Below are 12,254 nucleotides of genomic sequence, written 5' to 3' on the forward strand. Positions count from 1 at the left end.
GGGGAAGCAGCTTTCCATTCAGTAGCTACAGACTTTTAAGGTTATCCAGGTCGTTCCAATCAATTTACGTGTAAATATGCTGCCGCATTTTCGGACTGCCACGGCGACTATCGTCTCCCCATGAAGTTTGTTGTGCCGCTACAAAATGAAAGCGAAGAGGCCGTCAACTTGGCATGCCTCAGAATGACAATTCCCGTTGAATGATGCATGGTATTCTGCAAAGCAGATCTCTAACAGGATGAATCGTGTGGGCAAACAGCCCAGCGGTAGATACAATTACAGCTTCTGGTACTCGAGCTTGCCCTCCAGCTTCTTGGCTTCGGCCACCTTTCGCACCGCCTTGTTGAAATCGTCCTGGTTGAGCGCGTCTCTGTAGTCCTTGATCGTGAACAAACCTCTGAAAATTATGGTTAGATAGAAACAATGCATCAGGGGGAGATGAGGGCACTCACGCCTCCGTAACCACGTTACGCAAATCGGCACCGTTAAGGCCATCACTCATCTTGACCACGCTCTCAAAGTCAATATCTCCCTCCAGTTGGACCGTGCTGGTGTGGATCTTCAGAATCTCCAGACGGCCGACCTCATTCGGTAGAGGAATCTCAAGCTTGCGGTCCAGACGACCGGCACGCAGCAGCGCGGGGTCGAGAGTGTCCGGCCGGTTCGTGGCCATGATGATCTTGGTCTTTCCGAGATAGTCGAATCCATCCAGCTGGTTCAGCAATTCCATCAGTGTTCGCTGAATCTCACGATCTGCTGATGTACCCTCCGAGAAACGCCGACCACCAATCGCATCAATCTCGTCCATGAAGATAATGCAGGGCTCGTGCTCCTTTGCATAGCCGAACATTTCTCGAATCAGGCGAGCGGATTCACCGATATACTTATCGACGATAGCGGAGGAAACCACTAAAAGAAGAAGAAACATGTGAGCGAGGTACAGTACACAAGGGGAGATAGAGAGGGAGTTGGACGCACCCTTCAAGAAGTTGGTCTCGATCGAACTGGCCACCGCGCGGGCCAGGAGTGTCTTTCCAGTACCCGGAGGACCATAGAGCAGGACACCCTTCGGAGGCTTGATACCTACTCGCTGGAAAAGCTCCGGGTTCTTCAATGGCAACTCGATGACTTCCCGAAGCTCTCTGATTTGGTCATTCAGACCACCAATACCAGCAAAGTTGACCTGCCCTGGATCTTCCAGGGACATGTTGTAAACCAGGGGATCCACCTCGCGAGGCAGCATCCGCATGATGGTGAGTGTTGTCATATCCAGGGCGACTCGTGTGCCTTGCTTCAGCTTGGCCTTGTCGACCTTCGAACGGCAGCCGACCACATACCGTGGTCCTGATGATGCCTTGACGATGACTGTGATTGGCTAGGTTATTAACAGTCCAACAGGAAAAGCCCAAAATCGTGGTGAGGAGACATACACCGCTCTTCGTCCAGCTGTTTCAACACCTCGCCGATGATCTGACCAACACTCTGTAGTGCCTTGATGTTCTCCTCAGAAACATCGTACTCCCGCTGGAGATCCTTGATGCCCATTCGAAGTGACTTCAACTTGGCTTCCCATTCTCGCAGCTCCAGCAAGCTCTTTTTATAATCTTCGAGCGCCTGCTCCCGCTCGGGGTCGCTGGCGCCGTTCATGATGGGCGGCGAACCGATTCGCAAGGGAGAAGGACGAAAAGACCGATGAAAGGTAAATCGGGGTCGGTTTGTAGCACAGACAAGATCTATTATGCCACGGGTTGGATGATAAGGTTGCGAAAGTGGTGGAAATGATAACGGACACCTGGGGGAGCTTCTAAGCACCGGCCATCGAGGAGCTTCCAGCGAGATCACCTGACAGCCGGAGGCCCATAGTCATGTGACTTTGCATCATCGTCAATATTAGTCCTTCTGTTTATTTTTAGGTGCCTCACCCCCGAGGCACAAAAGTAAGGCATTACATAATTAAGGCCATAAGGCACGGAATGTCTCGACACCTGGCTAGTCTGGCTCCAAACCTGCCTTCGTCATGCATCTGAAGTCGACAGGCTGGATGCGACGTTGGATGCGTTCCCCGACCAAATAGATCATTTCCAGTGGTTCGCACCTCTAACCCCAGAGTGTAAACCAGTCTAGGAATTAAACACTAACTTCGAACTACGGATCTCAAGAGGCTGCTGCTCGATTAGGTAGCTCCTGGCGTGCCCGAATTTGTAGACGGACAGATAGCGATTCAAGGGGCGCATAGAGGGGCGTCAGTCGTCATCCTGGTTGCCGAGATCACCCCGTACAACGCAGTGGACCCGAGATGGTCGGGAAATCACATCATCATAACAAGGTCCTCCCGAGGGCGACGGGAGATCTCGTAGGAGGAGCCCGCCGCAGACGGTCGGATCTGGCAGCAAGCGCTGGCGATGGCCGTATGTGGCCGTGGAGCCCCACTGCCGCATTGGAAAGAATCGGAGGCCAGCTGTGACCGTTCCCGAGTTCAAGCACAACCTGGAGAGTATTTAAAGCATCGGGTGTTCCCGTAGAGCTCTTCTTTTCTGATTAGTTGTTTACTATTGTCCCCCCAAGGTGAGTCGGAATGAGTCCTGCGCATACATCATAATCATACCCCGCCATCACTGCCCCTCCTCCCTTCCTCCCACTGCACCTCCCACTGCACCCACCCCTACCAATACCACCTCCTTCACCTGAACACCAGACAGGAAACCCCGGGAAAAGGTACCCAACCCGAGCTCCGGTGACCGTTGCCGTGGCCAATTGCCCCATCCGCACCTACTGAGCTCAAGCAAATCAGCTTCCCCCAATCCCTTCCCCCGTTCGGCCTGTCTTTTTGGGTCATCGGTGAACCTGTCCCCCCCCCGTTAGTCACAGTGCTGCGCCTTAATATACTCCTGCCGTCGCCGCTGCTTTTTTCTCCTTTCCTTTCTTGCAACCGGACTGATTTTCTCTTCGTCAGCTCTTCTATATTCACCATGCCTATCTCCAAGGTTCACGCTCGTTCCGTGTACGACTCGCGCGGCAACCCCACCGTTGAGGTGGACATTGTCACCGAGACCGGTCTGCACCGCGCCATTGTTCCCTCTGGTGCTTCCACCGGTAAGTAGCTGGGGCGCTCTTATCTGCATTCAATTGGGGAAAAAGAAAGGGCGAAACCCCTGGAAATACTAACGAGGCACTTTAGGCCAGCACGAGGCTGTTGAGCTCCGCGATGGTGACAAGACTCACTGGGGCGGCAAGGGTAAGTCACACCGGCATAGCCACCAATTCGTATAGTATTGGACAACTAACTCAATGATGATTACAGGTGTCCTCAAGGCCGTGAAGAACGTCAACGAGACCATTGGCCCCGCTCTCATCAAAGAGAACATCGATGTCAAGGACCAGGCCAAGGTCGACGAGTTCCTCAACAAGCTCGACGGCACTGCCAACAAGGGCAACCTGGGTGCCAACGCCATCCTCGGTGTCTCCCTGGCTGTCGCCAAGGCTGCTGCCGCTGAGAAGGGTGTCCCTCTCTACGCTCACATCTCTGACCTGGCCGGTACCAAGAAGCCTTATGTCCTTCCCGTTCCCTTCCAGAACGTCCTGAACGGTGGCTCCCACGCCGGTGGCCGTCTGGCCTTCCAGGAGTTCATGATTGTCCCGGAGTAAGTTTTCGCCCTAGTGCTGTCGCATCGCCAAGCTTGCCTTGCCACGAATCAGCCACTGACGAGTTCCGAACTATAGCTCCGCTCCCTCTTTCTCTGAGGCCCTCCGCCAGGGCTCTGAGGTCTACCAGAAGCTCAAGACTCTCGCCAAGAAGAAGTACGGCCAGTCCGCTGGCAACGTCGGTGACGAGGGTGGTGTCGCTCCCGATATTCAGACCGCCGAGGAGGCTCTCGACCTGATCACCGAGTCCATCGAGCAGGCTGGCTACACCGGCAAGATGTCCATTGCCATGGACGTTGCCTCCAGCGAGTTCTACAAGGTTGAGGAGAAGAAGTACGACCTGGACTTCAAGAACCCCGACAGCGACCCCACCAAGTGGATCACCTACGAGCAGCTTGCCGATCTGTACAAGGCGCTGGCTGCCAAGTACCCCATCGTCTCTATCGAGGACCCCTTCGCTGAGGATGACTGGGAGGCCTGGAGCTACTTCTACAAGACCTCTGACTTCCAGATTGTCGGTGATGACCTGACTGTCACCAACCCCCTGCGCATCAAGAAGGCGATTGAGCTCAAGTCTTGCAACGCCCTCCTGCTCAAGGTCAACCAGATCGGTACCCTGACCGAGTCTATCCAGGCCGCCAAGGACTCCTACGCCGACGGCTGGGGTGTCATGGTCTCCCACCGCTCCGGTGAGACCGAGGACGTCACCATCGCCGACATTGCTGTCGGTCTGCGCTCCGGCCAGATCAAGACCGGTGCCCCTGCCCGTTCCGAGCGTTTGGCTAAGCTCAACCAGATCCTCCGCATCGAGGAGGAGCTCGGTGAGAACGCCATCTACGCCGGCAAGAACTTCCGCAAGTCGGTCAACCTGTAAATGTAGTTCCTTGTGTGACTGCATGGGCCAGCATGAAACGAGAAAAAAGGATGGCCAAGTTTCTCCTGAAGGATTTCCATCCGTTATGATTATGAAATTAATAAGATCTTCTGCAATGAAAGAGAATATCCAAGGAGTGACTTCCCTCGTAGACTTAAAAGGCCAGACCCCGACCAACTATCACAACCGACGTTTAGGAATCATGCTCATCGGGCACCAAGAACTCCGGTCACGTGGCCACCCCTCCTCCGATAAGTGGCCCACATAAAATTTGCCCTCGCCCCTCCTTCCACTGTTGGAGAAGCATCCTATCGTTGGGCTCGCCCTCGTTTTTTCCCCGTTCTACGGTCTTGCGTATAGCGCTCCTTTTCTTTCGCTTCCTTCCTTTCCGATCGAAAAGCTTTCACTGCCCAACATGGCTCCTTCAAAGTGGGGTATGTCTCTTATCCTCCCAGTATCAGAAGCCACCACCCGCGATCTGGCGATCACTAGCCGCGCTATTATGATGCCTTCTGGAAAGTCACCAGCCTCTCTTCTCTCGCTAATCACTTTACTTTATAGATGAAGAGGAGGAGGAGAGTGTTGCGCCTCCCGTTGTTGCCCCCCGCCGCAGATTTGACGATGAGGAAGACGAGGATGTAAGAACTTGTGACGAAGCACCTACGGCGCAACGAACAACGTGCGCAAGCGGGAATCCAGGCGCTAACATCATCTTGAACCGATAGGTCCTCGACTCCTGGGACGCCGCTGATGATTCTGAGGCGGAGCGCGAGAAGGCAAAGAAGGCCGCTGAGGCTGTGGCCAAGGCCAAGGCTGCCGCTGCTGCCAACAAGAAGACCAAGGCGCAACGGATCGAAGAGCACCAGGAACAGCGCCGGCAAGAAGCAGACGAGGATTCCGAGTTCGAAGACGAGACTGAAGCCGAGCGTCGTGAGCGCCTGCGCCGCACCGAGCAGGACGCCGACCTGCAGCACGCCTCGGACCTTTTCGCCGACATCGATATGAACCGCAACCGCGGCGCCCCCAAGGCCGTCGTCATTACCGATAGCGCCAACCCCACCAACTCCATTGATCTGTCCTCGATGCCGCTGTTCAAGCCCACCACCAAGGATCAGTTCGCCCATCTATCCGACGTTCTCATCCCGATGCTCACCCCGCAGTCCAAGAAGCCCCAGTACGCGATCTGGGCCCAGGACTTCATTCGCAGACTTGTCAAGGAGCTGCCCAGCTCGGACATTAAGAAGATTGCTAGCGCTCTGACCACCGCCAGCAACGAGAAAATGCGCGAGGAGCGTGCTGCTGACAAGGGCAGCAAGAAGACCAAGGCTGCTAAGACCAAGGTCTCGCTCGTTGCCAGCCGTGACAACCAGATGGACAACACCTCCTACGGTGAGGATGATCTCGGCGATGATGACTTCATGTGATGGACCAATGATCACCTTTCTTTTACCTTTCTGAGATCGTTTCCTCTTACGATGCTGATTCTGCCTTGTTTGTGGACGTGACCCTTAAAAAATATGCATCACGACAGGCTGGGCTTCGGCATATTGGGGGTTTCTCCTACAGTATTTGCCTTCACATATTCTTAGCCTATATCCCCCTTCCCGGCCGAACACCATCATGTACATTCCCCCTTCCACTCGCGAGTCAACCCTATGCACGAGCCCCAACAATAGAACAAATCACATGAACTTTCTTCCCATAATTCGACTCTATCCTCCGTATGCATTAGCACCAGCACATACATTGTCACCCATTGCCGTAGAAAACAGCAGCTTACATTAGACCATTACCCCCACATCTACACCTATACTTATACCACACACGCCGAACTCCTCACCACACTCTGTTCCAATTTACTCTTATTCATCATGCCGAAATACTTTGCCTCCTCCACGATTCGCACCACAGCCTTCCCAAATTCAAATACCCCTCCTCATCCATCACCAGAAGCGCCACCTTAACCCACGCACAAAACTCAAAATCTCCCGGAGCCGCGTCAAGAACAGCATCAGTGGGACCTGCGCCAGCGCACTGATCTGGAGGGCTAACAGCAGCCGTCGCAGGGCCGGCATCTCGGCTATCAGGTCGCTCTGGTATACCCAGGCTGCGGGGCCTGCTTCGTTGGTTATGTGGAAGGTCTGGGCGTGGCTGGTGCTGGTGGCTAGGTACAGTTCCCAGTGGAACAGGAACTCGCCGCGGTCGAGGAGGGTGTACAGGGTGTTGTGCTCGAGTATCAACGGTGTGACGGGGATAGCTATGGCTACGATTGTCTGGGGTTACCTGTTCTCTATCGATGCATAACCTAGTATAACCACCACAGGCCGGGAGTTTGCTTTGCAGCTCCTGCACCGCCCAAAAATAGACCTGGGTTTTTGGTCTTGTTGCACACGGTGCTCAATCTGGCTTAAGATCGGGTGCACGCTCATATTGTCCACTCTTTTCATTCATGATGTTTCTGAGATGAGAGACGTTTTGATAGCTTCAGCGAGTGGTGTTGTGGTTATCTTGAGTTCGCTCCGATCTGCAAAGAAGTGTACTGATTGTACCAAGCTCTGTTCATATAAAATCCCCATGAAACATCCACAGCAAGCACAAACAGCCTGTGGCACCCACCTCGATTGTCGAACAATACTTCAATGAAGCTTTTCTGTCCGGATCTCTCTTCCAAGCATCCCAGTCCTCTCCACAGTGATGACCCCTACCAGCCAACCTCACCACCTACCACTCCCCAATCCCACATGCACCCCTACACACTATCTCCGTGACTTACCTAACGCATGACAAATCCCAGTACAGACACCCGGTGGCCTTGCATTCCAAGAGTGCTGGATAAGCGGTCTGGGGCTGGTGCTGATTCGGCGTTGGGCGTGTCTTCCCGCTGGTTTCCCTGGATCTGTGGTAGATCACTTGCAGTATCGCAGAGCCCTGCAACACCTTTCCTACTAATTACTGAAAGTGTTTCTCAAATAACTTCTTATACTTTCGAGACTATCATGTGCACAGAAGATATTGCTGAAAGTCTGGAATCAAAAACCTCGAGCCATCGGGTGAATAAAGTCTTTTATTCTAATATAACTGTGTTGCCACTCGAAGCGAATTGGGGGTTGAAAGAAGTCAAAACTGCCCGCTTATCGAGGCGTCGCTCTGGGAACTTAGTGTACTGAGGCAGTCTGGTTGCAGTAGTCCAAGACTGGGGTACCATCAACAACTTTCAATCTTCATAGTCGACTGAGAGCCCGTCCTGTGGGCTCGAGTCATCTGCCAGGGCAGAGCAACCCCCATCGCTGCTGGCGGTGGACATGATTGCCATTTTGAGAGCTTGAGATCGAGAAGCAGCTCAGTCGGGACACCGGCATTGATCATCTTTTTATCGCGAAAGCAATTTCCTACATGTGTACCTCCTACGAAGACAAAGTCAAAGTCCGGGACAGGGGACCAGGTGAAATTGGAAAATAAACACATTGAATCGTGCTGGAGTGGGAATAGAGACAATAAAAGAGAGAGAAATTCCACTCAGCCCCTTTTCTGCGCTCGCGTCAACCGAATATCAAACTCCGCCGGCCGACCCATACGGTCCCGAACACGTGCCAGGGATAGGTGCCGGTCCCAACCAAGCCACGCTGTGGTGAAAACAAACAAGCGACTTGCATAACCACATCCGGGAAGAAATGCGAACGCCCCTTTACCAATTCGGCATACGGCTCGTCGCGACCCCTTCGCGCGCTACCAACTACCCCACTTAAGACGAGGCCTGGACAGGCTCGGTCTCCTCGGCCGTCACCTCGGCAGGGGCGGCGGCAGCCTCCTCCTCGGGCTTGTCCTCCTTGGGAGCGGCACCCTCGCCCTCGTTGCCGTCGGACGAGGTCCAGAGGGTGAGATTGTCCCGCAGGAGCTGCATGATGAGGGTGCTGTCGCGGTAGCTCTCCTCAGAAAGAGAGTCGAGCTCAGCAATGGCGTCGTCAAAGGCCTGCTTGGCGAGGTGGCATGCGCGGTCGGGCGAGTTGAGGATCTCGTAGTAGAAGACGGAGAAGTTCAGTGCGAGACCAAGGCGGATGGGGTGGGTGGGAGTGAGATCGGTCTGGGCGACATCGGTGGCGTTCTAGAATGCTGGGTTAGGTCGCTAATCATTGTGAAAGAAATATGGGCAAGGGGAAAAGGCCGGGAAATACCTTGTAGGCCTCGTGGGCGGCGGTAGCAGCGACCTTGCGCTTGTTGCCGGAAGCGAACTCAGCCAAATAGCGGTGGTAGTCACCCTTCCTATCAGGGGGGGTTAGTCACACGACATCGCATGATAAAGTTAAACGTGGCTCAAAAACACACATCTTGTAGTAGAAGACCTTGGACTCGCCGGTCTCGGCCTTCGGGATCAGGGACTCGTCCAGAACATCCAGGACATCCTGGCAGACCTTCTCCAGCTCGGTCTCGATCTTCTGGCGATAATCGCGGATGATGGTGACGTGCTCGTCAGAGCCCTTGGATTCCTCCTTCTGCTCGATAGAGGAAATGATGCGCCAGGAAGCACGGCGGGTACCGACAACGTTCTTGTACGCGACGGACAGGAGGTTGCGCTCATCGACGGTGAGCTCGCCGCCAATCTACAGAGGAAACATGTCAATCACAAATCCGACCCGGGCGGGGTCCGGACAACGGCGAGGGTGGTATCATACGTTGGCGACTTCCTGTTCACATGATTAGCGCCGAGATTCAAAGTGGTAAAGCAACAATGGAGTGCGACTGACCTTCATGTAGAGGACCATTTCTGAACGAGTAGAAACGCATCATGTTAGCCGGGATAATGTGTGATGAAGCCGCCCACGTAAAATCATACCATCGTAGCGCTCGGCCTGCTCGCAGAGCCTCGCGAGGAACGTCTTGCTGGTGAGGGGGTCAGTCATGCCACTCCGGGGTATCGCCAAGGGACCAGAATATCCTTACTTCTCACGCTGCATGATAAAGATGCGAGTCAGCACGTGTCAGATCTCCCAAAAGGAAAGGGGGTATGGGCGCGAGGGGAGAGGTGAGAAACGGGGTGGGATTGCGATGGCGGTGACAGCTCAGAGAGCGCCCGATGGAGGGGCAGGCTTAGGCCAGAACGTACCTCAGAACCCATGATCACGGCGAATTTGGTAGGAGATGTTTGAGGGTGTAGTGGTGGGGGGGGGAGGTTAGATATCAAGAGATTTAAGAGGGTCGCAGATGCAGAGGAAGGTGATGAAGGTAGAGGAGGACCAAGTGGGGGGGGAAGGAAAGAGGGAGGAGGATCGAGTCCGACGTGAAGGAGTTGGGGGTGAATTGGGGGTGAGCATCATAACAATACACCCTGTACCCATTACGGCGTACGCCGTACCCAGTACGTGCGGGTACCACCTCTCTCCGCCTTCCCCTTTCCCTGCCCGCCCTTCTGCTGGTCTCGGCTACAGACTTTGGGCGCCCAGTAATCACAATACATTCATTACCCTCAATACATTCAATACACCAGGTATGACTCGCCTGTGCATCTGACAGGCTGCACAGCCCGACACAAGAGGGCTATCACGAGTCCCCTATGAGGCTCTGCTGATGTCTCAATCCGACCGAATAGTCAACCCATTTCGGCATCTCATCTTCATACTGGGAAAGTGTCCCCCGCACGTTGTGGACAGGCTATGTTTACGGTTGATGGTTGGCTCCGCACTGTTTACATTTCACCGCCGAGCCATGGCTGGTTCCAGAGTACAGCGTACTGTATCAGGGCGACCACACCGACACCGTACCGAAGATCAGCTGGAAGCACAGCCAGGACAATCAGATTGTCCACGTTAGTAACGCTGGAAAAGGCATTTGGGATGGCGTTACTTAACTACATCCGGGAGAAGAAAGCAGCGCGACGTGGTACTGTAGGTGTCGGGTCCATGCAGGTCACGGCGGCAGGTCTAGAGATGAGGATGACGGAATCGAACCTTCCAGCACTCCTTGACAGGGGGACTGGCTATGATGTAGTGGTCAGTTCTCTCCACTCCATGGGCGGCTGAGCGCTCTGTCAATCACGACGAGTCCGATCGATAATCCCCTCGGAGAAAGGATCCCGCCGGGCTGGGATTTGGGGCTTGATTCGTAGGGACTGACAGGTGTACTGGAGTACATGGATGTAAGCAGCCTGATTTGTACGCTATGCATAGAACCATAACCCTTCGAATCGAGGTTCGGTACTGCAGGAATGTAGCACGACATCTGTCTATTTTCACTCAGGGCCCCGTTGCTGGACAATTTTCTCGGGGCCTATGCATTTCAACCGCCTATATGTCCATGTTGGTCGATGGCATCTATGGCGAGGAGAATGCATCCAAGATATCTAGTCTCCCTACCTAGTCTCCTTTTGCAATCCAGCATAGTGGTATTATACGAAACCTTTCCAGAGAGAACTTGGGCGCAAACTGTCGATAAGCTTCGGTCGTCGATATTTTGGGCAGTCTAGCACCTGCACGACCGGTGATTGACTTTGCCTTGATCCCGCTTGCATGATGGGCTGCACATAAGGCCCAAGCCCGTACCCGTACCCTAAAACTACTTTCACCGTAGTCATGAATGTTCACTACGTATGTAGACTTTCAGACTAGGAGCGATATTGCCTATTGTGACAACCTCGAAGACACAGTCGCTCTGAGCACTGATGCACCGGCCCGCCTTTGGCAGACACCTAGGCGGCCCAATGAGGAAGAGTGGAGGACAGGCTTACAATCCATGATGCAAGTGTGGGCGAGCTAGATTCAGCCCTACAGGCAAGGGAAATTAGCGTGCTTATGTACCCTGCACTGGTATACGAGCCCGGAGACAAATTGCTCGTCGTGCCCCAAGGATAGATAAACTGTCGGATGGAGAGTAGCATAGCGTCTGCCACGGAAGAAATATACCCAGGAATATTGAAGTGAGTGTACAGACCGGTCCTGAGCAAGGCTCAATTTGGTCTTGTTCAGGTCGTTAGCCACGGCCAATTAAGATGACTTGCCCCCGTGGAAGCGTCTGGATGCTGGCTCGTTGGTCCTTGAACCAGTGGACATTGCGTCCCAACTCCCACACGAGCTCACTACCTGGACCCCAGCCGATTGACTCGTCCGCACACTTTTGCAAGATCCGGTGTCTGTTGAAGACTATCCGCTTGCCAAAGAAGAAAGCAAACTTCACTAGTTGCAGCCGATAGGCACAAGAACGATGCAGCCTAGAGGGGAGCCCCATAAATTCAGCCCTAATTTCAGAATTTCTCCCAGCTCCTGGCATAGATACCGGGGATCCCTGAAGAAAGTACCACTGCGGTAACATCGACAGTAAGCCGCAGTGTAGGTAACAGCGACAGAAGAGGGAATCGAATGAACCATCCGGATGGTGTAAGTGAAATTGAAAGACATTACGGGTCGCCAGAGGTCTACATAGCCGGGCGATACTAAGAAGGCGCGTGGCCGGGTATACGCAAACCCCCGGAGACCGCACCCCGGCGGCTTACCAAGCGATGTGAAGCCCCGTGACCTTCCCGCTGGTCAGGCTCGACTGACTAAGTTCAGCCCTGCGGCCCCTTGCTGAGTCAGCTGCACCCCCCAATGGGGAAGAGAAACAACTGGATGAGAACACGTTGTGTCTCCGCTCGCCGCTGGGTCCTGCGATTGTCAAGGGAAAAGAAAATCCAGTTATCTTATACCCTTCCTGTCCCTCTCGCACTCTTGGCCCTGCTCCTCTTTCACTCTGGCTGGCCACCGGTGACACC

The 12,254-nt window shown here is 54.0% G+C and overlaps 5 protein-coding genes across 5 annotated transcripts; 2 read left to right on the forward strand and 3 right to left on the reverse strand.

The window, feature by feature from the left end:
- Window positions 1–276: 276 nt before the first annotated feature.
- rpt4 (proteasome regulatory particle base subunit RPT4) lies at window positions 277–1,647 on the reverse strand (the record flags this gene model as incomplete). The annotated part of the gene is made up of 4 exons (XM_056690733.1): window positions 277–397; window positions 453–909; window positions 979–1,365; window positions 1,431–1,647. The coding sequence occupies 4 exons, from the start codon at window positions 1,645–1,647 to the stop codon at window positions 277–279; spliced, it is 1,182 nt and encodes a 393-aa protein (XP_056540498.1).
- A 1,322-nt stretch (window positions 1,648–2,969) lies between these two features.
- On the forward strand, window positions 2,970–4,516 carry aspf22 (enolase acuN; the record flags this gene model as incomplete). The annotated part of the gene is made up of 4 exons (XM_056690734.1): window positions 2,970–3,093; window positions 3,179–3,235; window positions 3,302–3,641; window positions 3,721–4,516. 4 exons carry the CDS (start codon window positions 2,970–2,972, stop codon window positions 4,514–4,516), a joined length of 1,317 nt encoding a protein of 438 aa, XP_056540499.1.
- Window positions 4,517–4,931: 415 nt separating this feature from the next.
- On the forward strand, window positions 4,932–5,940 carry N7482_008611 (eukaryotic translation initiation factor 3 subunit J; the record flags this gene model as incomplete). Its single annotated transcript, XM_056690735.1, has 3 exons — window positions 4,932–4,950; window positions 5,078–5,154; window positions 5,242–5,940. The coding sequence occupies 3 exons, from the start codon at window positions 4,932–4,934 to the stop codon at window positions 5,938–5,940; spliced, it is 795 nt and encodes a 264-aa protein (XP_056540500.1).
- Window positions 5,941–6,459: 519 nt separating this feature from the next.
- Window positions 6,460–6,945, reverse strand: N7482_008612 (uncharacterized protein; the record flags this gene model as incomplete). The annotated part of the gene is made up of 2 exons (XM_056690736.1): window positions 6,460–6,773; window positions 6,909–6,945. The coding sequence occupies 2 exons, from the start codon at window positions 6,943–6,945 to the stop codon at window positions 6,460–6,462; spliced, it is 351 nt and encodes a 116-aa protein (XP_056540501.1).
- Window positions 6,946–8,258: 1,313 nt separating this feature from the next.
- N7482_008613 (14-3-3 adaptor artA-like protein) lies at window positions 8,259–9,629 on the reverse strand (the record flags this gene model as incomplete). Its single annotated transcript, XM_056690737.1, has 8 exons — window positions 8,259–8,618; window positions 8,689–8,776; window positions 8,840–9,114; window positions 9,187–9,198; window positions 9,259–9,278; window positions 9,348–9,394; window positions 9,455–9,462; window positions 9,618–9,629. The coding sequence occupies 8 exons, from the start codon at window positions 9,627–9,629 to the stop codon at window positions 8,259–8,261; spliced, it is 822 nt and encodes a 273-aa protein (XP_056540502.1).
- Between the last annotated feature and the right edge of the window lie 2,625 nt (window positions 9,630–12,254).

The sequence above is a fragment of the Penicillium canariense genome, assembly GCF_028826845.1.
Source record: "Penicillium canariense strain IBT 26290 chromosome Unknown utg000006l_segment0_segment0, whole genome shotgun sequence".
Lineage (NCBI taxonomy): Eukaryota > Fungi > Ascomycota > Eurotiomycetes > Eurotiales > Aspergillaceae > Penicillium > Penicillium canariense.